The sequence below is a fragment of the Oryctolagus cuniculus genome, chromosome 20 (assembly GCF_051225735.1).
Source record: "Oryctolagus cuniculus isolate XC-2025 breed Fujian yellow rabbit chromosome 20, ASM5122573v1, whole genome shotgun sequence".
In the NCBI taxonomy this organism is placed as follows: Eukaryota; Metazoa; Chordata; class Mammalia; order Lagomorpha; family Leporidae; genus Oryctolagus; species Oryctolagus cuniculus.
The window spans coordinates 51,830,938-51,858,200 of record NC_142886.1 but is presented as its reverse complement, the minus strand read 5'-3'; the positions used below and the strand labels follow the sequence as shown (position 1 = coordinate 51,858,200).

The following is a 27,263-nucleotide window of genomic DNA, read 5'->3' as shown; positions in this document are numbered from 1 at the left end:
GCACGGCAGGCCCGGGGGCCTGCTGAGGTCTGAGGAAACCCTCACAGGTGAGGTGTGCAAGGAGCGGGGGCAGCCTCGGCTCCAGCTGGGGCACAGCTCAGCCAGGCGCAGGGCGCAGTCTCAGCGCGGCCCCACGGCCGGGGAGGTGGACACGGGCAAGGGCGCCCTCGGCCCACTCCCTGGGGCTGAGGCCGGGAATGAAAGACGATGGAAGGGCTGGGTGGGTTTTTTTTTCTTTTTATGAGTTTTTTTTGTTTTTGTTTAATATGAAAATTACTTGAAAAGACAAGGGGGCCAACCCCAACAGGCAGCTCGGCCGCCACCGGCCGCACCGATCTAACATTCCAGGTGAAGTTACAGAGCTCAAGTTCATCTACAAAAAAAGTAATAAAAATAAAATTTAAAATGGCACCTTCAACAGAACATAACAAAGCCGCAGGGCCCGCCTCGGGCAGGCCCGGCCCCTCTGCTCCGCTCCAGCCGGAAGTCAACACAAAGCTAAAAACAACTGCTCGGCATTCTCGGAATAAGTTAATGGCGCGCGGGCCGCGTCTGCAGGTGAGGGTGGGAGTGGGGCGCTGGGCGGGGCTGGGGGGCGGCCTAGTCCTCGATGACGATGGGCTCGTCGTTGACCGGGGCCGGCGGGGGCGGGCGCAGCGGCAGGGCCTGGCTCTGGCGCAGGGCGATGGGCTTGTAGGGCCGGCGGGCGGCGCGCTTGGTCTCCGAGGAGGAGAGCAGCTTGCGGATCTTCCTGCGGGCGGCACGGGCAGGCGGTGAGGCCCAGCGGGCGCGGCGGCCACCCCGGCCCGGCCCGCCCAGGCGCCCGGGCAGGGCCCCACCTGGTCTCCTCGGTGGCCATGTAGAACACGTCGTCGGGGGCGTCGATCCAGTTCATCCGCCGCCGCTTCACCGGGGGCAGCGAGCCCCCCCGGATGAGGCGCACTTTGGTGGGGTACGACTTCCCATTGAGCAGAAGGTTCCGGCTTGGTCCCTGCGGCAGATGAGGAGTGAGGCGGTCCCCAGGAGCCAGGCCCCCAGGGACTCGGGCAGACTCCGCCCAGGTGGCAGGGGGCCCTGGGCACGGCCTACTACCGTCCCTCTCCCCAGCCTGGCCAGGCTCGCGGTTACCCCACGTGGCACCTCTTACCATGTGCCGGGTCTGTCCATGGTTTGCCAGACCTAACGGGAAAGGAGAGCCAACTGAGGCTGGGCCCCCAGAGCAGGGGACACCCACCACGGGCCTCTAGGTCAGCTCAGGCTCCAGGCAGGCGGCAAGGCGGCCTGAGAGCTGACAGCCAGCTCCGTGCACACGGACCCTGGGCGACGCCAGCAGGGCTGCACTCAGCACAGCCAGGGCAGTCACACCTCTGCTGGCCGCCGCTGGGCCCCGCAAGGCCGGGCTGCACCTGGCCTCTCCCCAAGGGCTCAAGATGCCTCACTGGCCGGGGCCTTCACACTTGCTGGCCCAGCCATGAGGCCTAGGACCAGAGCACCCAGGAGACTTTGCTGGAGCTGGGTCAGGAAGGGGATCCCCCCACCCCCCACCGGCCTACAAGGCATGGGTGAGCCAGAGCTGGTGCTGGGGCGGCCCACCCCCCAGCAAGACCCCAGGGTGTTCGTGGGCAAAAGCTCTCTCCTAAAAATTGAAGCCTGTGTGCGCCCCCACTCCCAATTCCCTGCAAACCAGCCTGGGACTTGGTTAGGCCTTCCCCAGAGCTGCTACACTCAGCTGGGTGGGCGGGCCCAGAGCAGCGGCTCCATGGCCCCGTGCTATCATCCCAAGGCCCTGTGCCAAGGGACAGCCCAGCCCCAGAGCTACTTACCCAGGTAAGTGCCTACCAGGGTGGCGGGTTGGCGGGAGGAAGGAGACAGAGTTAGGTGAGCGCGGGCGCGGGTGGCCCCCGGGACACGATGCAGCAGGCAGCAGGCGGGTGGGCGGTTAGTGAGGGAGGCTCCACGGCACTCAGCCCACGCCGGACACCAACCCCGCCACCCCAGCCAGCCCTGAGGCCCAGTCCAGGCCCGGCCATTCCCCTCCAGGGGCCCCGCCCCGCCCCACGGGGTACAAAGCCACAGCTGGACGGAGGACCTGAGTTTTAGAAAATGCAGCGGGAATAAACAGACTTTTATTTAGCTTGTTTGTTCCAAGCTTTTTATGAAACAAAGCCGGGAGCTCAGAGGCCTGCTGACAAGGACGCACGCCCACTCGTGTTCCCAGGGCTCCCGTCAGGGGGTGCAGACCCCAGAACCAGCCTCGAGCACGGGCAGCAGTGGGGCGCCCACACAAGGAGACGGGGGCCAGGGCATCCTCGTGTCCAGAGGGACTGGCCGCCCCGGCTGCAGTCAGCACGCGACAGCCAGCGCTCAGTGCTCTGCAGGTTCCCGACGGCAGCCCAGAGAAGGCAGCGTGAGGGGTCGCCCACTGCCTGCTGCCCCTCCCTGGCCGGGTGCCTGGCCAGCAGCCGGGCTCAAGTCTACCTACTCCTCCCCTACAGGGGTCTGGGGTCCTGAAGCCCCCACCCCAGCCAGTGCACAAGCCCGAGGCCCAGGCAGCATTGCAGGCACAGCGGGGACAGCCCCACGCCCACGCACAGGCGCGGGCCGAGAGCATGCGGCAGTCACAGCGCGACGGCAGACAGCACGGGCGGGTGGCGGGGGCGCCAGGGCACACGTGCAGGGACAGTCCAGCATGGCACAGAGCCAGGTAGGGCCGAGGTCAGGGCCCCAGGGCTGCCGGGTGCTGCACCGAGTGACAGATGAGGCCAGGGGAGTCGGGACTGGCCGTGGCCCAGCCACGCGGCCTGCCCCCGCACGTGCCCTGAGCCACCCGCTGGGGCTGACACGCGGGCAGCACAGCACACACAGCGTGGCGACGGGCCGGCCGCGAGCGGCTGCCCTGGGCCTTACCCCTACTGGGCATCAAGAGGCGCTTCTTCATGTTGCCTGGCAGCGCCAAGGGACAGAGAGGAGAGAAGACAGGTCAGCGGGGCCGCGGCGCCCGTGGGGCCGCGTGGGGCCGCGTGGGGCCCAGGGCCGGCAGGCGCCGGCAGCCCGGACTCACCGTCCACCCCGTTGTGCTGCTCGTAGCTGCGCTTGCCCAGGATGGTGGGGGAGCCGTTGTTGATGACAGGGGCCGACTTGGCCGGCGTCAGGCTGCAGAGGACACTGGAGGCGCTCCGCACGGGGTCGGGCTTCGGAGGGCGCGGGTGCGTCTCTGTGGGGACAGCACAGGCAGGGTCGCCGCCGCCCTGATGGAGGCAGCCCCTTGGGGACTCGGGGGGCCTTGGCAGGCCCACACCATGGGGCTCCCTGGGCGGCTGGGGCAGTGGCCTGCTGGGGTCAGCTCCTCTCCCCTGGGTGACGGCCAGTAGCTGACAGCATCCAGACGCAGCCCCATAAACACAGAGCCCATCAGGCCGCCTTCACGTCCAGGCCACCGGCGCTGATGGCAGAGGCCTGGCTGCTGGCCCAACACTGAGCTGATCGCCTGCCAGCCCGGCCCTGGGGCCCAAGACCCAAGAAAGCAAGCAATGCCGAAGCCACTTCTGCCTGCATGAAGGGTACTTGGCTCACGGTTCCGGAATGTTCCCTCCCAGAAGGAAGGAAGGGCCCCAAGCCCCTCCCACCCAGTGCTCTGCTCGCTCTCTCCCAGCAGAGGGCCTGCAGCGGCCTGGCCGCCTGCCCTGGCCTGGACCCTGGGGGCAGGGGTGAGGAGGCCTTGCACGGGGGGGGGGGGGGGGGGGGGACAGGGCAGCAGCTTGAGCTACCTGGGCTCCTAAGGACCCCAGGGCCAGGGACAAGGGCAGGGTAGTGGGTGAGGGTCTCCTGGCTCCAGGGCCCAGCGTCCAAGCTGCCTTTGGGCCGTACCTGGGATGCCCCGACCCCGACTTACCCAGGTACCGCAGCACAGCCTCCAGGGGCTTCCTCACTGCCTGCTTCAGCACCAGCGGGCTCTGAGACGCTTCCGGCAGCCGGGCAGTGCCTGCGAGGGGACCAGGCGGGGTGAGGCTGCGCCCTGGTCATCCCGCCCTCCTCGGCATCTGCAGGGACGGGCACTCACACTCGGCCTTGATGGCTGCGCTGTTGATGGGCATGTAGGGGTGGCGGGCAGCATGCCAGGGCCGCAGGATCTCACGGCACAGGCGCCGGGCGATGCGGGTCAGCTTGGTGGTGTGCAGGTAGAAGGCCTGCCGCGTCTTCATGGCAAACTTGGGGCTCCCGCTGCTCCGGGCTGGGACGCCGTGGGGACTCTGCGGAAGGGGGCGCGAGGCCCCGACACAGCGCCATGACCGGGGGCCGCGGCGGCAGCGGGCAGGCGGGGTTGGGGCCGGCGCGCCTCCTGCTTACCGTGTGACTGCGGTTTGGTCCTGGCCGCTCTCCGTCTAACCGGGTTGGCATTTTCAAGCCACCGTATTTCTTCCAATACGTCCAACAAGACGCGCAGAGACGACACTGCATGTGAGGGGGACCCCAAGAATACCACTGGTAAGACTGTGCGGCTACGGACAACAAAGTTGGAAATAGACGGATTCTTAAGCAGAACCAGCGATGCAGAGAGCATTCCACGGTGCCCCCCGCCACACCCCCCAGCGGGCCCAGGACTCCCCACCCGGGGGCACCCCCACATACCTCAGACCCCCCCCCACCAGACCCCAGCACTGCGGCAGCCCCGGGCGTTGGGGGCCCTCCCAGGCAGGGGCACGGGCATGGGCACTCAGGGCCGCGCTGGGCACCGCAGGGCGCGGCCAGCACCAGGCACTTACTGTAACAGCTCTCGCAGGCCCGGCCGGCCACAGGGCTCTGGCCCGGCGCTCCTGTGCCGTTCACCACGCTGGCCTTGACGTTGTTCACGCTGATCTGGTTTGGACTTGGCTTGTTGCTTAAGAGGGAGGCAAGGGGAAAAGTCACAGGATCCGGACTGAGGATGCCCCCAGCCGCTGAGGACGGCTCCCCAGGCTCTCATGGGCCCAGCACCAAGGCAAGCTCAGCGGCCAAACCCAGGGCCCCAGCCTCCCCACACTGGCCACCCCACTAACTGGGAGGGCTGACTTGCCAGGGGCTTCTGGGATGTGGCCCCCGCCCCCCAGACCCAGGCCAGGGTCCCCTGCGCTGAGGGAAGGCGGCCCCGCGGCCCCAGGCCCCAGGCAGCACTCACTAGTTGGGGATGTAGACTTGCTTCAGCTTGCTCTCTGCTTCAGCAGCTTTCAAACGTTTCTTAAAGCAAAGGAGGGGCAGAGAGGTCACAGGCTGGACGGGGGCTGCAGCGCAGACACCGGACAGCGAGGCAGGGGCCCTGGGAGCTGGCTCTCTTGGGGAAGACTTTGGGACCCCAGAGACGCAAAGCCCTGGCACGGAACGTTCAGCCAGGGCTGCCGGGGCACCCAGGGGCTCTACAGCACGCAGCAAGTTCACGGGGCGCAAAGCTGCCGGGGGACGCGGGCCCACCTGCTGCACGTATCTGTCGGTGGTCTTCCACATGTAGTAGTACTCGATGATGCTAGTCAGCGACTTCCATGGCAGCTGGGCAAGAGGACAGTGCATCACGGGGGGCAGCCCCGCTGCGGCCCCCCCGTCCCCTCCGAGACCCCCACCCAAGCCCCGCTGCCAACACTGACACGGCCAGGCCAGGGCCCCTGCCCAAGGCCCAGCAGCCGCCCACCGCCCGGGGCACTCACGAAGTCCTGCTGGATGTCCGTGAAGTCCTTCCCGTACTTCTCCAGGGCCTCCTCGAAGAGGTTGGCCTCCGACGCCGACCACTCCTCCATCTCGTCCCTGCACAGAACGGGCCCGCCCTGCGGCACGAGGGCCGAGATGGCCTTGGAAATGTCGTAGATGTTCTTGTGCAGTGTGTCCATGGCGTGGAACTGTGGCGACACAGCAGGGGCGAGGGGCCCGGAGTCTTTTACCTGAACCTGCATCGTGGCCCCACGCCCTCGGTACCTCCTGGAGAGGGCCCCTGGCCACAGCCTCCACACACACTGACCGAAGCTGGGTCCTCCCCAGGTCCTGCACGCCTGGGCAGGTGCTGGACACTCACCAAGGTGATGTCTCGGGAGGCGGCGGCGGCACTCATGTGCAGGCTGGGCTGTCGCACGGAGCTGCTGCAGTCCAGGGCACGTGCGAAGGTGCCCACCGAGCTGGGGGACGGAGACAGGCTGACCCTCAGAGCCCTAGGAGCGGGGCAGCGCCCGCCACTCCCAGGGCATGGCTGCCATGGAGTCTACAGACCACAGTGGCCACAGCATCTGCGGAGCCACCAGGACACTTGGGGAGTGGCTGCCACGGCCTGTGTGCCATGTGGCCGGCTGCACAGCCCAGCCCCTCCCAGCGGAGCACCCAAAAGGCCAGGTGGGCTGGGTCAGCTGAGCCTCCTGGGGATGCCAGGTGAGGGCCCAGAGGCAAGGCTGTGGGCCTCGCCGCGACCTCAGAGCCAAGGCCACACGGTCTCCCCGACACCAAGGACCCCAGGCCCCTTCTCCAGTACCCAGAACTCACCGGGCTACCACCAGGAACTGGTCGATTTGCTTGTCTATGAGTGGGTTGTGGGCCTCCCACACCTTGGTCTCCAGCTTGGACTGGTCACGGCCGTCCTCCTCACCTACAGGGAAGCGTGCACTTGCGGAAACCACAGAGGGCCAAGGTCCGAGCCACGGGCCTGCCTGCTCCCTGGGGTCCCACAGCACAGACGATGCGGGGTGGCCAGCACACAGGCACTCGGGCTGTGGCTTCCGACATCTGCAGACAGCACCCTGGGGCTGCAGGCACAGTGAGAGGACAGAGACCCACATGGGCCCAAGGGAGAGCCCACCAGGGACGCGGACCCCGGTGCTGGTGGCTCCAGAGTGTGACCAGAGAGGCAGCAGAAGCTCCCAGCCCTCACTTTGATCCAGACGCACTCGGCTGTGCCATCACAGCCCCCTGGTGCCTTCACCTAGCACCCCAGTGTGGTAACAGGCAGAGCCCAGCTCCAGCACCGCTAACCTACACACAACCAGGGCTGGTCTGTCCTCTGGGAGCTCTCGGGAGGGTTCTGATGAAACAACCTTTTACTTCCAAAGAACAAAACCAGAGGGCCAGGGCTGTGGCACAGTGGGTGGGGCCGCCGCCTGCAGTGCCAGCATCCCATATGGGCGCCGGTTCAAATCTCAGCTGCTCCTCTTCCTGTCCAGCTCTCTGCTGTGGCCCGGGAGTACAGTGGAGGATGGCCCAAGTCCTTGGGCCCTGCACCCGCATGGGAGACCAGGAGAAGCACCTGGCTCCTGGCTTCGGATCAGCGCGATATGCCGGCCACAGCGCACCAGCCGCAGCGGCCAGTGGAGGGTGAAGCAACGGCAAAAGGAGGACCTTTACTCTGTCTCTCTCTCATTGTCCACTCTGCCGTCAAAAAAAAAAAAAAAATCTGACCCTTCTCACAGGGCAGCAGCCCCTGAAGGCTGGGCAGGCTTGGCCACGGAAGGGTCCATGTGGGCCCAGTGGGCCCAGGGGGCTGACCGTAAGGGCTGCAGGGGGAGGAACTGGGGCTTTCTGTCCGCGCAGAAGCGTGGCCCGTGTCCAGCATCATGGGTGCATCTCCTTCCTCTGCCCACTGAGACCTCTGTTGGCGCCAGGACTCCCAGGGCCTCAGGCCGACCCTGCAGGGCGGCAGCAGCACAGCCCAGCCCTCGCCGCTGGCCAGGCACAAGCACGGTTTTGCATCCCTTCAACAGGATGTGGCTCAAGGAGCTGTGGAAGGTTCTAGAAGCCTCGTTCCTGCCAGCCAGGCCAATGCCCCTTGGACTAGCGGCCCATGAGGTCCAGGAGGCGGTGGGGCTGCAGGGAGGCAGGAGGCCCCTCCCTCGTGGCTGTGGCTCAGGCTCAGGCCTTCTGTGGTCAGGAAGGGGTCCTGGGGGTGGCTGCTCCACGGTCTCTGGGGAGCCCCAGCACCCTCCTGACCAGCACGCAAGCAGCCGAGCCCAGGCCCTCGGGTCAGGGCGTCGCCACGCAGTTCTCCCCAGGTGGGAGCTGGCGTGGGTTTCACGGTGGACGTGGCTGCCCAGGCTCTGCACCAGGCCTGCAGCTCAGGAAGAGACCAAGCAGTGAGCCCAGCAGGCAAGGATGCTGCCGGGGACGGGGCCGGGGCCGGGGTCCCCAGGCTGGCGAGGGCGGGCCCTGTGCACAGGGACTTGAGGGAACCCTTCACCGGCCACTCTGGGCCATGGTGCAGCATCCCAGCCCTGCTGCACAGCCAACACACCGCAAGCAGCCGGCCCACGAGAGCCAGGTCCCGGCCACGTGCACAGAAACAGGAGGCGGAAGTGCTGGAGGAGGGAGCTGGAGACCAGAGGGACGAGGCCCTAGACCCTCGAGCCCAGTCCCCTGGTGCCAGCCAAGGTGCCCCAGGCCCTTCCAGGCTCCACAGCTGCCCAACGAGACACAGGATGGCAGGTGATGGCTCAAGTACCGGGGTCCCTCCCGGCACCTACAGGTGCTTGGGGAGCGACCCACCCACCAGCACCTCACTCCCTGTCTCCTCGTTTCTTAGGGAGACAAACTCCTGCCATACAGGACAGTCCAGGGCCACGCTCTGCCCCGGCTCCTGCTGCGGGCCCCACCCTGCGCCCTACCTTCCTTCAGCAGGTCAGTGATGTCGGCCTGGTACCGGTTTCCCACTCGAATCTCTCCTTTGTCCGCCAGGAGGGTCTTCTGCTGGGGGTCGTAGACCAGCGAGTAGAAGAAGAAATCCTGAAACAGCACACACAGGAGCCCCTGCTTGGTCTGTGGGGCCCACAGCTGGGAGCCCCACCCTCGCCTGGGGAACTCTCTGCCCCCCGACACGGGGCAGGGTGTGGAGGGCGCGTCAGGCAAGAGATCCATGCACAAAGCAGGCGCAGGCACGGCACGGCACGGCACGGCACGGCAGCTGGGACGCCACCCCACACCCGGCTCAAGCCCAGCTTCCTGAAGCACCCTGGGGCAGCAGTGATGGCTCAGGGAACTGGGTCCCACCCGCTGTGGGAGGCCTGGACACAGCACCCCGTGGGAGGCCTGGACACAGCACCCCCCATGGGAGGCCTGGACTGAGCACCCCCGTGGGAGGCCTGGACACAGCACCCCCCATGGGAGGCCTGGACACAGCACCCCCGGGGGAGGCCTGGACACAGCACCCCCCGTGGGAGGCCTGGACACAGCACTCCCCATGGGAGGCCTGGACTGAGCACCCTCGGGTGAGGCCTGGACACAGCACCCCCGTGGGAGGCCTGGACACAGCACCCCCCGTGGGAGGCCTGGACACAGCACCCCCGTGGGAGGCCTGGACACAGCACCCCCCGGGGGAGGCCTGGACACAGCACCCCCCGGGGGAGGCCTGGACTGAGCTCCTGGCTCTCGCAGGCATCTAAGGAGTGAACCAGCAGACAGAACCAGTCCTGGCTGCCCCACCTCCGGTCCAGCTCCCTGCCAGACGAAGTCCCAGGCCCTGGCTTCGGCCTGACCCAGCCCTGGCTGTCGTGGCTATATGGGGAGTGAACCAGCAGATGGAAGACCTCTCTGTCTCTCTAACTCCACCTTTCAAATAAATCTTTTTTTTTTTTTTTAATTAAATAAAAGGAAGGAGGGAAGGCAAAGCAAGAAGCGCAGTAGTGACGGCGCAGGCGCAGGCGCAGGGTGTGCTCGGGCTGCAGGGCGCCGGTCAGCGGCTCGGGGAGGCCCGATGACGGCCCTCGCTGCACCACGCGTCCCCGCTCAGCAGAGTGCTGAGTCGCCGGGTGAGAAACACGGGGTCCACCTCGGCCTGGCCGCCCTGGAACGCCTGCAACATGACCTGACCTGGTGACGGCTGCTGAGGCCACCACGTCAGCCATCCACGGCGCTGCCGCCGCCTCTGCGCTCTCCCTGCACGGCTGCCCCACGCGAGGGCAGGGCTCCCAGCACTCAGCACGCATGAGCCAGCACTCGGACCTGCCCGGGCTGTCCTGACACGCTGACACGGCAATCGCCCGCCGGCCCCCGTTCACTGTCCTTGCTCCACAGATGCCTTTCTGCCACGTCCCCGGGGCACCCCACTGACCCCGCCTCTGGGCACGGCCGCCCACGCATGCGTGGTCCCTGCTGGCACTCCTGTTTCTAGGCTTTGCACGTGTCACCCCGGGCTGCTGGACACAAGGCCCTCAGGCCACACGTTCAGCCCAGACAGGCAGAGGCCTGGGAGAGGCTAAGCGCTGGGCCTGCCCCTTACCTGCCCCTAGGTGCTGACCCACACCCTGGCTACTCCAGACTCTGTGTGGCCTCAGAAAACCGTGCTGGTGAACTCCCCTGGGGACACCGGGCCGTCACCCAGGAGGTGATGTGGCGAGCAATCCCCACGGCTCACAGGTGCTCCAGTCACCTGCCTCAGATGCCAGCTGTCCCAGGTCAGCAGGGGTGCAGGCAGCCAGTGCAGATCTGTCCACTGCCTGGGACCAGCTGGGCCTCCTGCACTGACCACGCCCCCTCAGGGAGGGCCTGGCCTTCTGTGGGTGCTGCAGGTGGGCAGGGCTGGACCTGAGCAAGGAGGGAAAAATGTCCCTGCCCAAGCCAGGCTGAGTCTCACCTCCCGCTCCAGGTAGGACTTGAGGGACTCCGTCTCGTTCAGCAGCGTCACACTGCACTTGCCCCTGTGGAAGAGGAGGATGTGAGGGGAGGGGCAGGTGTGGGGGGGCGGGGGCAGGTGTGCACCTACGGAGGGGCAGGTGTGTACCTGATGGGGGGGCAGAGGCAGATGTGCACCTACAGGGGAGGCAGGGGCAGGTGTGTACCTGATGGGGGGAGCAGGTGTGCACCTGACAGGAGGCAGAGGCAGGTATGCACCTAATGGGGGGTCGGGGGCAGGTGTGTACCTGATGGGGGAGGCAGGGGCAGGTGTGTACCTGACGGGGGGGGCAGGGGCAGGTGTGTACCTGATGGGGGTCGGGGGCAGGTGTGTACCTGATGGGGGGCAGGGGCAGGTGTGTACCTGACGGGGGGGGCAGGGGCAGGTGTGTACCTGATGGGGGTCGGGGGCAGGTGTGTACCTGATGGGGGGCAGGGGCAGGTGTGTACCTGACGGGGGGGGCAGGGGCAGGTGTGTACCTGATGGGGGTCGGGGGCAGGTGTGTACCTGATGGGGGGCAGGGGCAGGTGTGTACCTGACGGGGGGGGCAGAGGCAGGTGTGTACCTGATGGGGGAGGCAGGGGCAGGTGTGCACCTACAGGGGAGGCAGGGGCAGGTGTGTACCCGATGGGGGGGAGGGGCAGGTGTGCACCTATGGGGGGGCAGAGGCAGGTGTGTACCTGACAGGGGGGGCAGAGGCAGGTGTGTACCTGATGGGGGGGGCGGGGGCAGGTGTGCACCTGACGGGGGGGGCGGAGGCAGGTGTGTACCTGACGGGGGGGGGCAGAGGCAGGTGTGTACCTGATGGGGGGGGGCAGGTGTGCACCTGATGGGGGGGGCGGAGGCAGGTGTGTACCTGATGGGGGGGCAGCGGCAGGTGTGTACTTGATGGGGGGGGCAGCGGCAGGTGTGTACCTGACGGGGGGGAGGGGCAGGTGTGCACCTGACGGGGGGGGGGGGCAGGGGCAGGTGTGTACCTGACGGGGGGGGGCAGGGGCAGGTGTGCACCTGACGGGGGGGAGGGGCAGGTGTGCACCTGACGGGGGGGAGGGGCAGGTGTGCACCTGACGGGGGGGGCAGGGGCAGGTGTGTACCTGACGGGGGGCAGGGGCAGGTGTGTACCTGACGGGGGGGGGCAGGGGCAGGTGTGCACCTGACGGGGGGGAGGGGCAGGTGTGCACCTGATGTGGGTGGCAGGCAGCGACTCCAGCTGCCGAGACAGGAACAGCTCTCGGTGCCGCAACTGGTGCCTGAGCCGGTCGGGCAGCTCCTCCTCCACTTCCGGGCTCTCGGCCTCCTCCTCTGCTTCCCCTGTAGGACAAGAGCCCTCAGGACCGCCCTGCCCACGCAGGGTGGCCCCTAGGCCCCTGCCCACCCCAAGGAGCCACAGTGCCCGTTCTTGTCCAAGCACCCTGAAGGCTGGGCTCTCCCCTGGGCATCAGGGGAAGGAGGTGGGGACAGGAGTCCGGCGCTGGCAGAGGAAGCAGCAGGAAAGGAGGAAAGAGGAGCAGCTGCCAGGCGGCTGGCACCGCGGTGAGCAGCAGGTGCCACGTGTCCCAGCCCCGTGGCCAGGCGGCCCCGCATGGCCGCAGCAGGGCCCGCTGCAGCTGCAGGACACCCTCGGGGCCGGGCTGCATGCAGGCGGCCTGCGCAGGTTCCGCCCGGGGCAGGCGCGAGGATGCGTCCTCACAGAGGGCAGCTCTTACCTTCCTCGCCGCTGTCGGCGCCCGGTCCGGCTTTATGGCAGACTGACAAGGCTATGCAACAGACAGACAGCGCCCAGGCGGCAGTGTCAGCGCCGCGGCCACTCTCTCCCTGCCCGGGCCTGACCCAGGGCTGCGTGGCCAGGGGGCAGGGCGGACACGGGGGCCACAGGCCTCCTAGTGGGCCCCAGCCCACCCCAGTGCCCCAGCCCCTTCGGGCAGAGCCCTGACAAGCTGTCACTAAGAACCCCTCCTGTACACACTCCCACCTCCCCAGCTGGGAGCGAGACCTCCAGAGCCTGCCCCTGGACACCCAGGCTGCTGGCCCCTGCCCTGCACTAAACAACAGAATGCCCTCTGGAGGCCACGGTCATGTCTCTGTCCCTCTCCCCAATCAGTGCAGCCTGATGGCTCTCTGCTGCCCCTAGTGGTGGCTGCAGGAAGTCCTAACACCTTGCCCAGCTCAGGGAAAAACAAGACTTTTGCCATTTCAATCAATCTGGATAATCTGGGGCTGTTCCAGGCAGGCCTGGCCCATACTCAGGAGCTCTGCTGAGACCCTCCCCACGCTACAGCAGCCCCCATCCCAGCAGTCCAGGGCCCCTGAGTGTGCTAAGGATGGCACCCGGGTCTGTACACCCCCAGCAAGCCTCACACCACCTCCCCATGCTGGGTGCGGACTGGAGACTGGGACCCCACACCCAGCACCAGCCCAGGAAACAGCCACACTACAGCCTCAGGAGGGAGGAGCCCTCCCCAGGTCCTGCCTGGCCATGGGAATGCCCAGTCCCTCTCCTGGGCTCCTGTGTCACCGTGCCTTGCTTCAGAGGGAGGAGGGAAGGCTCCGACCACAACCTGACCGAGAGGCTATCGGGGACGAGGCCTGCAGGGGTCCGGCCTCCTGCCTGAGGCCTGCGCTGGGCACTGAGCAGGGGTCAAGGATCTCCGTTCAAACCTTCATGCCCCCCCTCCCAAGCCCAGGATGAGAGTCCTACACAGACCCTGCCTCTTGCGACAGCTTTCCAAGGAAACAGCCGCAGCTGGGAAACCTGCCTCTCTGGCAACCAGAGCTGCACGGCCTGGGGCTCCCTCCAGCCCTGACCAGCTTCCAGGGGGAGCCACGGTACCCTCAGTCCACCCAGGCCCTCTACCCACCAGGACGCACAGGCTGCCATGGCTAGCCCAGCCCTGGCCAGCTGCCCATGGGGAGGGACAGGCCCCGGCAGGAGCAGGAGCCACTGTGCCAGCCACACTGCTGGGCCGTGCAGCTCACGGGCTGGGGGACGAAGGGCAGCGTCCGGCTTCCCCCACTCCTCAGGCTCCCCACCTCTGGGGGACCACCTGCAAGCCCAACTCTCCACGAAGCCAGACCCAGCCCTGGGCCAAACGGATGCTTCCCCGGAAGCTTGCAGCCTGTGGGGCTCGGCCAAGAGCTTGCTCCGCCCTTCCCCCACTGGGGGCCTGCCCAGGACACAGAGCCCAGCAGCCCCACAACCTCCTCCCTGAGCCGCCAGCAGAGGCTCACTCACAACCAGCGCCAGAGACGCCGGCTGGGCCCACGGCACGGAGCGCCTCACCTCACCCCACGCCCAAGAAAGCCCTGCCCAACCCTCCTGCAAGGCCACCCGGGCACGCGCAGGTCCCACCCCAGTGACAGAACCAAGCGGCCCCGGACAGCCTTCAGCAGGAAAGGCCCGCTGTGGCCTGCGGCGTGGTCCGCAGACGAGGGCCTCAGGCCGCCCTGCTCCCGGCCACGCACCCCCAGCAGGGGCAACTCCACCAGTCCAGCACCTGTGGCAGGTGACACGCGGGAGCCTCCCCATGCCCCTTCGGGGCTCACCAGAATGAACCCCAAGAGGGACACCGCTCTCAGGACGACAGGAGGGACCCTCTCAGCAAATGCAAAGAGCCAGTGAGTCCAGTCCAGGCTGAGCCTGGCCCCCCTGCCACGGGCGGAGCCTGGGGACCTTCCGGAGGCCCCAAAAGGAGCAGCCCGGCTCCAGCCCACGACAGCACGGACTCAGTGAGCGCAGAAGGGCCAGCGGGGCGACAGCTCACGAGTGATCAGCCAGGGCTCCGAGGGCAGACAGAGAGGAGAGAACAGAAGAAGCAGAAGGCGGCCTCCCGTGGCCGCGGCGGAGCCCTGGGACCCCCAGCCCTCCCTGCCAGGCCAGGGGCCGCCGGACTCACTGGCATGCTTGTCGGCCAGGGCGATGAGCGTGCTGGAGATGTCCCGCCTGCGGTAGAAGCACACCACCTTGGCCTCCACGTTCCCGCTGGCCGTCTGCAACAGCAAGCAGAGGTCAGGAGCACCGCCCCTCCTGCAGGCCCCAGGCGTGACCCCAGGGGCGGGCACAGCACACACGCAGCAGACCCCCGAGGCACCTTGAGGCCCCTGGGGTCGGGGACCCCGGCAGGGAGAGAACCCCAGGGAGCTGATGCACCAAGGACTCGCCCCCCGCCCGGGGCCCAGGGCAGAACACGAGGGGCGGGGGGGTCACACCAGCTCCAGGAGCCCCGCCCCAGCAGCCTGCCAACCCCACCCACCTTGGCCCGGCTCGGCCCTGGAAAGCCTCAGAGGCGACTCTGAACAGCACTGGCCCTCCAGCCAGGCCACATGGGCCAAGCAGGTGCCAGGACAGGCACAGGCTGAAGGGGACCCGCAGCAGCCCAGCCCCTCGCCGTCTGTGTGCGATGAGGGCCACACGAGCTGAGCACCCACAGCTCTGATGGCCCTAAACCCATCAGCCACGCTTCTGCTGTGCCACCGGGCTCAGCTCACCCTTACAACGCTTGGACACCAGCCACCACAGTGGAGCACAAAAGGTTTTTTTAAAAAATGGTGCACAAGGTGGGGGCAGTGCTGTGGCGTAGCAGGTAGAGCTGCCACCTGCTGTGTCGGCATCCCAGTGGGCGCCGGTTCCAGCTCTCTGCTAAGGCCTGGGGCCAGCGCTGCAGCTCAGCAGGTTAATGCCCTGGCCTGAAGCACTGGCAACCCATATGGGCGCCGGTTCTAATCCCAGCTGCTCCTCTTCCAATTCAGCTCCCTACTATGGCCTGGGAGAGCAGAAAATGGCCCAGGTACTTGGGCCCCTGCACCCACATGGGAGACCCAGAAGAAGCTCCTGGCTCCTGGCTTCGGATCGCCGCAGCTCCAGCTGTTGTGGCCATCTGGGGAGTGAATCAGTGGATGGAAGACCTTTTTCTCTGTCTCTACCTCTCTCTGTAACTGTCTTTCAAATAAATAAATCTTTAAAAAAAAAAAAAAGAAGATGGCCCAAGTGCTTGGGCCTCTGCATCCACGTGGGAGACCTGGAAGAAGCTCTTGGCTCCTGGCTTCGGATCAGCGCAGGGCAGGCCATTGTGACCATCTGGAGAGTGAACCAGCAGCTGGAAGACCTCTCTCTCTCTCTCTCTCTCCCTCCCTCCCTCCCATTCTGCCTTTCAAATGAATAAGTAAATTAAAAAAAAAAAGGGGGGGGGCAAGCAATGCAAGCACTGTAGCTGACGTCAAAGCCAGGAGACTCCGGGCGACACCACCAGTTCCCAGGGCAGCCCTGTGGGCGTCTCCAGGTCTCCGGTTCTCAATAGCAGGGCTGGGGGCTGGCGCTGTGGTGCAGCAGGTCCAGCCGCCACCTGCCTGGCCAGCATCCCATAGGGACAACAGCTGGAGTCCCAGCTGCTCCGCTTCCAATCCAGCTCTCCGCTGCGGCCTGGGAAAGCACTGGAGGACGGTCCAAGTGCTTGAGCCTCTGCACCCACATGGGAGACGCGGCCTGGCCCAGCCCCAGCTGTTACGGTCATTTAGGGACTGGGAGATGTCTCTGCCTCTGCCACTCTAACTCTGTCTTTCAAATAAATTCTTTAAGAAAATTCCTGCCTGCAGCTGGAACCCTGTACAGTCCTGACTGTTGTGTCTCCAAGGTCCCCGTGTGCTTCGTCCTACAGCTCCCGGACGCCCCCGGCAGCCTCCTCACCCCTGCACCCAGCTGCACTTCCAGAGCCTCGCTCCACGCTCTACCGCCCTTCCTCCCAGAGCCCCAGCGGGTCTTGCTTTGCTTTGTTTGCTTCTGTGCCCTGCAGCAGCTCTGTCCCCGGCCCGGCTGCGGCTCTGGGGCGTGTGGCTCTGCTGTCACAGGGAGGCCACGGGACTGCTGTCAGGGAGTGGAGACCCAGGCCCCTGTGCACCCGCGGCCCCGTATGGGGTGGGGTTTGATGGAGCTGACTCAACAGACTTTCTTCATTAAAAGAAAGAAAACCTTTTAAACAGAGAAACACTCAGAGATCACTGCTTCACCCATTGGCTCACCCTGGACACCCACAGCCAGGGCCAGGCCAGGCTGAAGTGTGGGTGGCAGCCATCACCTGCTGCCCCAGGTATGGGAGCGGCGTAGGGACCACTGCACCCAACACCACCCACCACGGGCGGTCAGCTTCGGGACCTGGGCCCCGCGGCATGGGCCGAGCCTCCCCTCCCACCCCTTCCCTCCTGCTACGGCAGGGGTGTCTGGTGAGACAACACAGGGCAGAGTCCATGGTCAATCTGCTGCGGCCACCCAGGGGCCCCTGGACACTGCCCAGCCTGGAACCCTGGCACAGGGCCCTCCTGCGAGGGCGCTGGCTCCAGCAGCCACAGGGCCCTCAGGGGACTCACCGTGCCCCTCGCGGCAACCCGCAGCCTCCGCCAGCCCTGGCACAGGCACGCAGCTACCCCTGCACACCAAGCCTGGGGAGGGGCAAGGGCCAGCCGGCTTGGGCCCCAGTCCGGCCACAGCGCCAGTGCAGACGAGAGGGAGTTGGAGACGCCCGGTGCCCATCACACACACCACCACTCGGGGTCGCGGCTGCGGAGGGCTCTCGCTCCAGCTGAGGACACCAGCCAGCCCCCACCTCCCGCCAGGAGGAGCCTGCTGCTGCCTGGCCCCAGCCACCACCCCTTGTCCCCAGGGTGGAGGCAGATGCGGCACCCAATGCCCCAGAGCCCCCAGCCAGGCCCAAGGCAGCCCATCCTGTCCCATCCCCAAAATCCCCAATGGACTCTGCCACCACCACGAGGTCCAGGTAGGCAGCAGCTCAAGGCCGGCCTGGCATGGGCCAGGGTCCACGTGCAGAGCTCCTGCGGGAGGAAGGCCCTGGTCCCCGACCAGCTGGAGCCTGCACACACCTAGCTACCCAGACACACACACAGCCCTTGGGGCTGTGCTGGGCAGAGCTCCTGGTTCAGCAGTGCCCACGTGCCAGGGCCTGCAGCTGTGGCTCTGAGCCCAGCGGCAGGCGGCGAGGCCAGGGGTATGGGGTGCTGCTCTCTGCACTCTGCTCCCGGGCACCCCGGCCCCTCCAGGAGGCAGTGTCGGGTCTGCAGGTGGCCCGAGGCCATCCCTGGTAGATGCCTGCCAAAAGCCCAGCTGTGGCCCCGAGTGGGCCAGCAGACAGAGCCACCGGAGGCGGTCATCCACACTGGGTCCCTGGGCAGGGCCAGCGCTAGGAGCCACATACCTTGTTGAGCTCCTCGATCCTCCGGATCAGGTACGGGTTGCTGGACGAGTTCTCGAAGTAGACGTAGTCTGTGAACAGGAGAGGGCGTCACTCGGAGCTCCGGGGCACCAAGGCAGGAGCAGGGAGGCACCCAAGGAGGGAGGCGCAGGGACCCAGCCCAGCAGCGTGCAGGGCTTCCCCTGCCCACAGCCCTGGGGACGCCTTCCTGCAAGGCCCGCCCTATTGGCTCCCACTGGTCTCACCCCCATGCCGCAGCTCTGCCGAACTTCCTTCCAAAGACACAACTCACAGGGCAGAGCAGCCCCCAGACAAAGTCACCCTCATCCAAGCACAGGGACATCAGAGTGCCGTCCACAAGGTCCCCTGGGACCAGCCACCAGGTGACACCTCTCCTTGTGGGGAGGCCTAGGAAGGCAAGGTCACAGCCACCACCTCACACCTGCTCTGCGGGTGAGGGCTACAGGTGCAGCCACCCCCGGCCCAGTGCTCCCAAGGGGACAGGGAGCAAACCCCAGCAAGGGCAGCACCCAAAGGAGCCCCTGTCCAGCAGAGGTCAGGGCCGTGCTGTGAGCTTCTGCGAGGTGGCTGGGGGCATCTTGTGTTGCTGGCACCAGTGCCCCCAGGGGAGAATAAACCAGTCGGTGCTACCAAAACCCATGGGCTGCCCACCAGCCAAAGGGCAACTGGGAAAGGACGGAAGTGACAGCCAGGTTCCCTCCCAGGTGGCAGGAGGGCCCTGCACTGAGGCCACGCTGTGCAACAGCTCGGGGCCGCCGGCAGCGCCAGCGTCCCAGGTGGGCACCGGTTCTAGTCCCGGCTGCTCCACTTCCAATCCAGCTTCCTGCTGTGGCCTGAGAAAGCAGTGGAAGATGGCCAAGTGCTCGGGCCCCTGCACCCCTGCATCTGGAAGAAGCTCCTGGCTCCTGGCTTTGGATCGCCCTGCTCTGACCACTGCATTCATCTGGGAAGTGAACCAGCAGATGGAAGAGCACACTCCCAGCTCTGCCTTTCTGTAACTTCCAAATAAATCAAAATAAAACGAAGCACTAACAGCTGCTGGATTCTCTGCTCAGCTAAGTCTCATCACATACAGATTACGTCTCACCACGTACAGATTACGTCTCAACAAAGCTTTTCCAAAAAGCTCTCCATCAGTAACCTAAGCTTTCACTCCTACGGCCCAGACACAGCAAATTAAACCCCATATACCCACCCTTGCAAAATCTAGAACATCCCCCTGTGGGGAGGCCGGGGTCTGTGCATCTCACGGAGGCGAGAGCTCACAAGCCGGCCACCACCCAGCACCGTGGCAGGGAGGCCAGGCCGAGCGCTGTGGTGGTGCCAGTCATGCCTTGGCGAGGGAGGGGAAGCAGGAGACGGCCATGATGGAAAGAGTGAAACCCAAGTGGCCAATCCAAAGCACCAGCCGACAAATCCACGGCAGCCACACACCCAGGGGCGAGGGGCTTCCGCTGTGACTGGGTCGGGGTGTGGCGACAGCCAACGCCAGCTCCCCTGCAGCTCCCCCGAACCTCTGAGCTCAGCAGGGGCCCTGAGAGGCAGACTGCCCGAGCTGATCGGGACGCATGCTGCTCCAGCCCTCAGAGCCAGAGCAGAGACCACAGGGCCACCACCCACGTGTCACGGGGCGGTCAGAGAAACCCCAGCCCTGCTCCCGAGAAAGGCTCTTGGTGCACGTCTCACCTCATGGCCACATCCGCTTCCCACCCAGCTCTCTGCTGATGGCCCAAGTGCATGGCCCCTGCACCCATGTGGGAGACCGGGAAGAAGCTCCTGGCTTCAGCCTGGCCCAGCCCTGGTCGTTGTGGCAATCTGTGGAGTGAACCAAGGGACAAAGGATCTCCAACCCCCACCCCATAATTCTGCCTTTCAGATAAATAAATCTTTAAAAAAAATCCACAAAAAGGTTTTTAATACTGGAAGGATGAGTACGAGGGCACAGGCAGCCAAGCCACCACCTGCAGCGCCCACATCCTGTGTGAGAGCAGTTCCCGTCCCAGCCACCTCCCAAGGCACCCCGGGAGGCGGCGGGTGGTGCTCAAGGGCTTGGGCCCCTGCACCTGCACGGGAGACCTGGCGGAGCTTCTGGCTCCACCCACTGCGGTCATCTGGGGAGCAGGCCAGCAGGTGCAGACCTCTCTCCCTCTCTGTCACTTTCCCCTTCAAATACAGAAACCTTGACACCACCTGAGGCTGGGAACCTGCACCGGGCGAGAGCACCTGCAGCCCACACTGGTCTCCCCGAACCGTCTCCCGCCTTCAACTGCAGCCACGTGCCCAACAGCTGCGCGGAGTTCCGGGACCCCTTCCAGCACACCTCTGGACCTGAAGGGCGTCTGAGACCCTCACCCCACGACCAGCGGCTTCCAGGCACGGCGGAAGCGAGAGTGCTCGGCTGGCAGCGGCCCTGCAGGCCAGCCTGCCGTGAGCCCACTCCCCGCCCTGGGCGGCTGCGGCCACCAGGGATCCCTGAGCAGCGGGCCAGGCGCGGACAAGCTGCCGAGCTCACTTGGTGGTGGCTGACCGTGGTGAACAATTCTTCTCACACTACTCAGCCTTGGCTGGTGCTAGGGCACAGCAGGCTAAGCCACCACCTACGACACCAGCTTCCCACACGGGCACCAGTTGAGTTCCGGCTTCTCTGCTATGGCCTGGAAAGGCAGCAGAAGATGGAGCTCCTGGCTCCAGCCTGGCCATCGCAGCCGTATGGGGACTGAACCACAGGATGGATGGAAGACCTTCCTCTCTCCCTCTGTAATTCTGCCTTTCAAAGAAAAAATCATTTAAAATAAACAATAAGACACAGCAAGTCGTCCAGCTGCTCATGATAAAGTCAAGAAACTTTGACAAAAATCCTCGGGACTGACGGTTGGATGGGGAGGAACGGGCACCTGGGCTCCCAGTCGTCCTGCAGCCGAGCCACGTCCCGCGGCCCTGCCCAGCACCTGCCCAGCCTCTCTGGACGCGTTCCCACCGGCTCCCCACTCGGGAACTCTGCCCCAGTCCATGCTGCCCTGCCAGCCGAGGAGCGAGACCCCACCACACCAGGGGTGGCGCACGCACCTGCCAGTGACGCATGCAGGGTCTCACCTGCGGAAGCAGAGCTGCGGCGGGGACAGTGCAGACAGACCCTCAGCCTCTGCCCTGGCCCCTGGCTCCATGTGCTGAGGCCGAGGCAGGACGAGGCTTGAGACCAGCCCGGGAGAGCCCCTGGGGAGGTGAGGGGACTGGAGGCCGAGTCGGGGACTGTACCCACGGCTGCTCAGTGAGGCTTGGGACCCTGTGGAGGGCTGCACCACGGGGCATGGGAGCCCCACCCTGCACGGCTGTGTCCTTTGTAACGTGCCCTGTGACAAACAGGGAACCCCAAGGAAAGTGTCTGCCCAAGGTGATCACAGCCAAGGCAGGGATGGCGGAAACCCCGACCTGTCACCGGGCAGGCAGAAGCGCCAAGTGACAACCTGGAATCCACACCTCCGCCTCAGCCTCACGGCGCTGCCTGGGCAAGAGCGTCCCCTGGAGGGCGGACCGTGGCTGGCCAGGGGAAAGCCCCAAGGCTTGGGGACCAGGGACTGCTGTGTGCTGGGCTGAGAATGAGCAGCACGGTCTGGCTTCCCCGTGCTCAGAGGCACCAGTCGTGCCCATCACACGTGCAAGGCCCTGCCTGGAACACGAGTGACCGCGCGCGTTCGGTTCTGCCCACCAGGCGTTACTGGCGGGGGCTGAAGTCTACATTTCACGAAAGTTTCTTTTTTCCCGTGTCACCCAGACAGGCAGAGGGCTGCCCGGGCCACAACAACGGTTTCGGCCACGCCGTCTCCCACGGTGGCTTCTGCGTGGCCCCCACCCACCTCCATTCATCCTGTTTCACAGAAATGAACGAGCCAATTGCAAACCTTCTGAGAAAAGCAAGCCACAGAACAGGTCAGTGACACAGAGCACAGCCGAGTCGGGGGAGCCACAGCCCCTGGGCTGGCTGGGCTGAGCCCCCGCGACTCGAGCAGGCCGTGGGCCATGAAGGCAGAGCCCGCTCCAGAGGTGCACAGCACATGACGCCGGCCTGGGCAGTTCTCAGCTGCACAAAACGCACAAGCGCCGTCGGCTGCAGCACTGCCACTCACAAGCTCCCTGGGCCCTCGACCCACGCCGGGGAGCCCGTGCTTGGGTTCCTGCACCCACGCGGGAGACCTGGCCAGAGCTCCTGGCTCCTGGCTTGGGCCTGGTCCAGCCCTGGCTGCTGTGTGCATCTGGGGAATGAACCACAGAATGGAAGATCTCTCTGCCGCTCTGCCTTTCAAGAAGTGAAAATACATCACAAAGAATACAACAGCTCAAAGGTGCGTGCAGCCTCCTCCGTGGGGATGGCCCAAGACACGGGCACAGGTGCTTCCGTGGCTGCCGGCAAGGGCCTGGCGGGATCATGGTGGGTGGCAGCCGCTGGACCCAACAATGGCCAGCATGGGCACCTTCACCCACGCCGCCTGTGTGCAGCCACACGCGGGAGCAAGAGGGGCTTGGGACTGTGGGACTCCACTCCGACACGGTGTCCTGGCCGGGGAACTGCAGGGACAGGAAATGGACCCATGTTTGCTGGGAGAGGCACGGGGCACTCGTGGCATTACTGGCACGTGATGAGGACCTGTGGTGGTCACATACCCATGCACATTTGCCAAAAACCACACAACTGTGCACGTTCGTGAAGAACACGCCCAGAACCCTCACCAAGGGGCCTGTGGTGCTGCCACCGCACAGGAGCCCGGGCTAGACCCAGCTCCCTGCTGACGTCCTGGGAGAGCAGGGGAATTGACCCAGGTGCATGGGGGACCCGGATGAAGCTCCTGACTCCGGCCTGACCCAGCCCCGTCCAATGCGGCCATTTGGGGAGTGACCAGTGGGTGGCAGACCTCTCCCCTCACTCACACACAGCAGCTCTTACTGGCAGGAGCTGCGACGGAGCAGACCCGGGAAAAGCAGGGCAAAGCACCCAGGAGCTCTGGGCCCAGCGTCTGCGCGCAGGTGCAGCATCTCCACCTGCCACTCCCCAGCCCCAGCAAGAGCTCAGGACACCTGAGCCACATTCCCCTCTTGGGGGGACGCCTGCGGGCCGTGCTCCCTGGCTGTCCACAGCCCCTCGTTCACCCACGCTGTGCTGTGGTCAACACAGGGCGGACGGCAGCAGAACCGAGACCCTCAGCACAACGCCGGCTCCAGGAATCTCATCTCTGCAAGAGAGCATGTGGCCCCGGCCAGGGGTCAGCCAGATGCAGGCCCTCTGCAGAGCCCAGTCAGGGACAGAAAGCAGAGTGGGTCAGGGGCCGCGACCCGCACTCACAGGCTGCTAAGCAGCTTTCAGGGGGGGCAGCACCATGTCCTTCCCCGGCCAGCTCATCCCCGCAGCAGCTGTGGCACAGCCTGGCACCAGGAGGTGCAGAACTGGGCCTTCGGGCCTGGGGGATGGGCTGTGACCCCCACGCCCCCTGTCCAGCTCTGCCTTATTGCCACTAGGAAGACAAGGCGAGGGGCAGCGGGACACGAGGAGGAACACCCTCCAGAGAAGGCACACTGGGTGCCAGGGTCCCCAGAACAGTCCTTCCTCACCTGCTGGGCTCGGAGTATGACGTCCAGCGGCCACGGCCACGGCCAGAGACTGCTTCCTAGACCATCCGTTCCAATTGCTTTTGTTATTAACCCAAGAGCTCAGCGGCCAAATGTTTCTCTTAAAACAATAAGACAGCCCCAAAGCAGGCGCAGAGGCCCCCTGCTGCTGGGGGTAGGGGCGCCCAGACGGAGGCTGGCAGCTGTCCCCCCGGACAGACCCCCAGGTCCGCCCGTGCCCCTCGGCCCACGTCCCAGGTCCCCACTGTGGACGGCAGACTCCGCGTCTCGCTGCCAGGGAGGAGAGCCAGCAGCTTCCAGAGGCCGCCCCTGTGCAGGGGGCGGGGCGACCACAGCCACACAGGGGACGGTCTCTGTCCCAGCCGGGGTCTCCATCCTGGGGAACGCCTTACTTGACCAAAGAGCGTCCATGGAAAAATAAACACCAGGGCTACAACAAAAGAAGTCCACGCACCAGCAGGAGGCAGGGTGCAAAAGCAGGGCCCAACGCGGCCTCACGCCCCTGCAGCTCCGGGCCCTGTCCCCTTCTGCAAGCACAGGACATCAGGACCGAGCGAAAGCTGCCCAGGGTGGGGGAACAGAGAACAGAACCCCAAACTGCAGGAGCGGTGGGTACAGCGGCCGGGACACACGCCAATCACACTGGCAGAAGACTGCCCAGAGGTCCAGGAACCCTGACCCCGGCCAGGGCCCCTGTCCAAGGCCGGGCCTCTCTGCCTAGGCAGCTGGCACAAAACCTGGCCGTGGCACCTGCAGCCCCCCAGCTAAGACACAGGACTCCGGGCAATGTGATGTCATTAGAACTTTCTAGCACACGTATGTCCCACGCACTGAGACCCCAGTTCTGCGCTCTGAAAGGCCCATGGGCCTGGCCTTTCCCAGGAGGCTGGGCCAGGACAAGACCACAGGAACAGGCCCCGCCCAGGGCCGGTCCCTCACTGGCCACTCCCCCAGGCCACGGCAGGACGAGAGGCCCGCTGTCAGAGGGGCAGCGCCTTCCTGTCCCCCACCTGGGGGCTCAGGCAATGCTGAGCCGAGATGCCAACAGCCGTCTACCATGGGCACACGGCATGTGCGGCTCCGTGTAGATGGCATGGGGCCCACCTCTGGGGTTCCTGGGGCCACGACCCCAATTCTGCCTCAGGCTCTGCAACCCCAGCCACAGACAGGAAGTAGAAGCTGGCTCCACCCGGCACCCTGGGCTCCAGATCCAAGCCGCCCCGCCCTCAAGGCACCCAGGTGGGCCCTGGGGAGCTGCTGCAGGGCACAGGGAAACTGAGGCACGCTGTGCAGGGGCCACCACGACAGGGTCCAGCCTGGACTGGGGGGGCAGAGGGAGAAGCTCCCCAGGCACATCCCAGGCAGGAGGTGTCCCGCCTGCTGGGCTGGGGGCCTGGGCAGGGGTCCTTCCCTCCAGAGCCCACCCCCCCACCCCCCGCATGGCATGGCCACCAAAGCTGGGAGGTGCCATTCTGCTCCCTCACTCGTCCCTCCACTGGGGCTGGGAGTCACCAGCCAGGAGCTCCCTGGGGCAGCAGCGCGGGCCAGGGAGGTGGACGAAGGGCCCCTGTCCCCCAGCATCTTGGCAGGGAGTGTGGACTGCCTGTGTCCACCCAGGGCCCCGCGGGCAAAGGTGTGAGCTGGTCACTGCCCACCCCGAACACCAGAGGGCCCCGGGCACACCGGGCCCAGGCTGCAGGGCTGGCCTGGCTGGACCACGCTCAACCCAGACTCCATGTCCGGCTCAGGCCTCGGTGGAGAAGGGGGGGGTGCGGACAGGATCGGGGGGTACTTCCACAGCTATGCCTGCCCTGCGGGGTCACTCCGCGGTGGGAAGGGCGGCTCACGACGGGGGGGCGCCACCCCGGGCTGGGAAGGGCCTACCTGAGGCACAACGCGGGACCCCACGCAGCCGCCCGCGCCCGCACACGCACACGCAAACTGGGGCGAGGCCCGGGCCCAAGGAGAACCGGCCGCCCCCCGCCCAGGCCTCACCCGGCGCTGCCTCGCTGGGCTGGGGTGAGCAGGAGGCAGCGAAAAGTTTGGGGTGACTTGGAGGCTACTGGGGATGAGGGTCCCCGCTGACGAGCCCCCATCCCCAGCGCGGCCCCCACGGGACGGCCCCAGGCCCAGCTGCAGGAGCGGCTCGCGGGGAGGCCGCCCCCAAGCCCCGGAGAAACCCGGCTCCGCGGCGCTGGCGCCCCGGCGCCCCCACAGCCCAACGCCCCCGAACTCCCGCGGCGGCGCGCGCCAGCCCGGCCACGTGCTCCGCTCGGGGGCTCCCGCCAGGCCGGACCCCGGAGGAGGCCCCCGCGCCGGCGAGGGCCGCGCACGGCTCCCGGCCCGCACCCCGCAGCCGCCCCCGGCCCAACAGGTGGGCCAGCCCCCGCCGCCCGGGCAGCTCGCCCACCCCCGCCCACCGGCCCGGCCGGGCCGGCCCGGGGCCATTTTGGGTCGGGGCGGCAGGGGCGGGGGCCGCGCGGAGGGGTGCGGCGGGGCGGGGGCGGCCGAGGCCGCGCCGCGGGGGCGGGTGGGGGAGGGGCGGCGCGCCGCGGGGCCGGGGCGGGGGCGCGGGCCGGGCCCGGGGGGCGGCGGGGCCGCGCCGCGGCGCATAAAGGCGGCGCCGGGCCTTACCTCCGACCCTGTACATGTTGGCGGCCATGTCCGGGCCGGCGGCGGCGGCGGGGCCGCGGGCGGGCGCGGCGCGCGGCGCGGGCGGCCGGAAAATGGAGGCTGGGGCGGGGGCGGCGCGGGCCGGGGCGGGCGGTTTAAAGGGGCCGCGCTGCTGCCGCTGCCGCCGCCGCCGCCGCCGCCGCCGCCGAGGCCGCCGAGGCCGCGCAGGGACGGGAGGGCCGCGGCGCGGGCGGGAGAGGAAGGGGAGGAGCGGCCGCACGGGGAGGGGCCTCGGGCGCCGCCGCCCACCGCGCGGGCCGTTACCCGACCCCGCGCCGCCGCGGCCGCGCGCCTGCCCGGCGGAGCTCGCCCCCGCGCCCCGGCCGGAGCCTCCCGCCGCGCCTGCCCCGGCGGGGTCTGCACCCCCAGCACCCCCGGGGACGACTGCCGGCCTGCCCCGAAGCTCGGGGGTTCAGGTCTGGCCTGGAGGCGGCCGCCCCGCGGGGCCCAGCCTTTGGCGCCAGTGCTGAGCCTTCTGTGTCCCCGACGCTCAGCGGGCAGCCCCCGCGGGCAGCCCCGGACTCGGCGGCCGGGTCTCGCCCGGGGTGCAGGCCGCTCCCTGCGCTCTGCGGGGCCAAGCGGGCGCCGCACCGGGGCTTCCCGCAACGCCCGGCGCAACGTGACTGCGTGCCCCGCGCTCGGGGAAGGCCTGAGGGTCGCACGGCCCGGGCTGCGGTGGGAGGGAGACGAGGTCCGGCCTGGGGGGCGCGATGGGGAGCTGACGCTTGGAGGGAGGCTGGGGCCCCGGGGCTGGTGTGGTCAGGGCCGTTGGGGTGGGAGTCCTGGAGAGGCGGCCAGCGGGCCTGGAGTTGAGTTGCTGGGTGGGACCCGGGGTGCTTCCTTCACGGCTGGCCGAAGAGCTGCCTGGGTGGGGGGAGCAGGTGGGACGCTACCCGCGTCCTGCTCACAGGCCTCAAGCCGCGCCCAAGAGCCCCTCCACCAGCCCCCCCCCCCCCACGAAGGCCCAGGGCCGCCGCCGGAAGCTGCCCGGAGGCGGCGACCAGCAGTCCCTGCTCCCAGCTTGAGGGAGAGAGGCCTGCTGCAGGGCCAGGCCAGCCGCTGGAGAGAGGCCACAGAGGGCAGTGCCCAGAGGCCGCTGCCCAGTCGGGCGCTTTCCTGAGGGACGTGGCACCCAGGTGCACCCCACA

General features: G+C 66.9%; 1 protein-coding gene across 8 annotated transcripts; it reads right to left on the bottom strand.

The window, feature by feature from the left end:
• Window positions 1-221: 221 nt before the first annotated feature.
• On the bottom strand, window positions 222-26,290 carry MTA1 (metastasis associated 1). 8 transcript variants are annotated; one of them, XR_016226797.1, is made up of 21 exons: window positions 26,077-26,246; window positions 17,806-17,873; window positions 14,500-14,593; window positions 12,313-12,363; window positions 11,788-11,917; window positions 10,568-10,631; window positions 8,604-8,721; window positions 6,496-6,598; window positions 6,038-6,137; window positions 5,676-5,864; window positions 5,446-5,520; window positions 5,156-5,214; window positions 4,764-4,879; window positions 4,348-4,452; window positions 4,061-4,250; window positions 3,893-3,982; window positions 3,062-3,214; window positions 2,908-2,943; window positions 1,148-1,179; window positions 840-991; window positions 222-751 (listed from the first exon to the last, which is right to left on the bottom strand). XR_016226797.1 is itself a non-coding variant. In XM_051828178.3 (21 exons), exons 1-21 carry the CDS (start codon window positions 26,102-26,104, stop codon window positions 601-603), a joined length of 2,151 nt encoding a protein of 716 aa, XP_051684138.2. In that variant the 5' UTR covers window positions 26,105-26,273; the 3' UTR covers window positions 222-600. The 8 variants fall into 8 exon arrangements, 5 of the variants coding, with proteins under 5 accessions (XP_051684138.2, XP_051684140.2, XP_051684139.2 ...); XM_051828178.3 differs by having other exon boundaries at window positions 4,348-4,499; window positions 26,077-26,273; XR_016226798.1 differs by lacking the exon at window positions 12,313-12,363 and having other exon boundaries at window positions 26,077-26,287.
• Window positions 26,291-27,263: the final 973 nt, after the last annotated feature.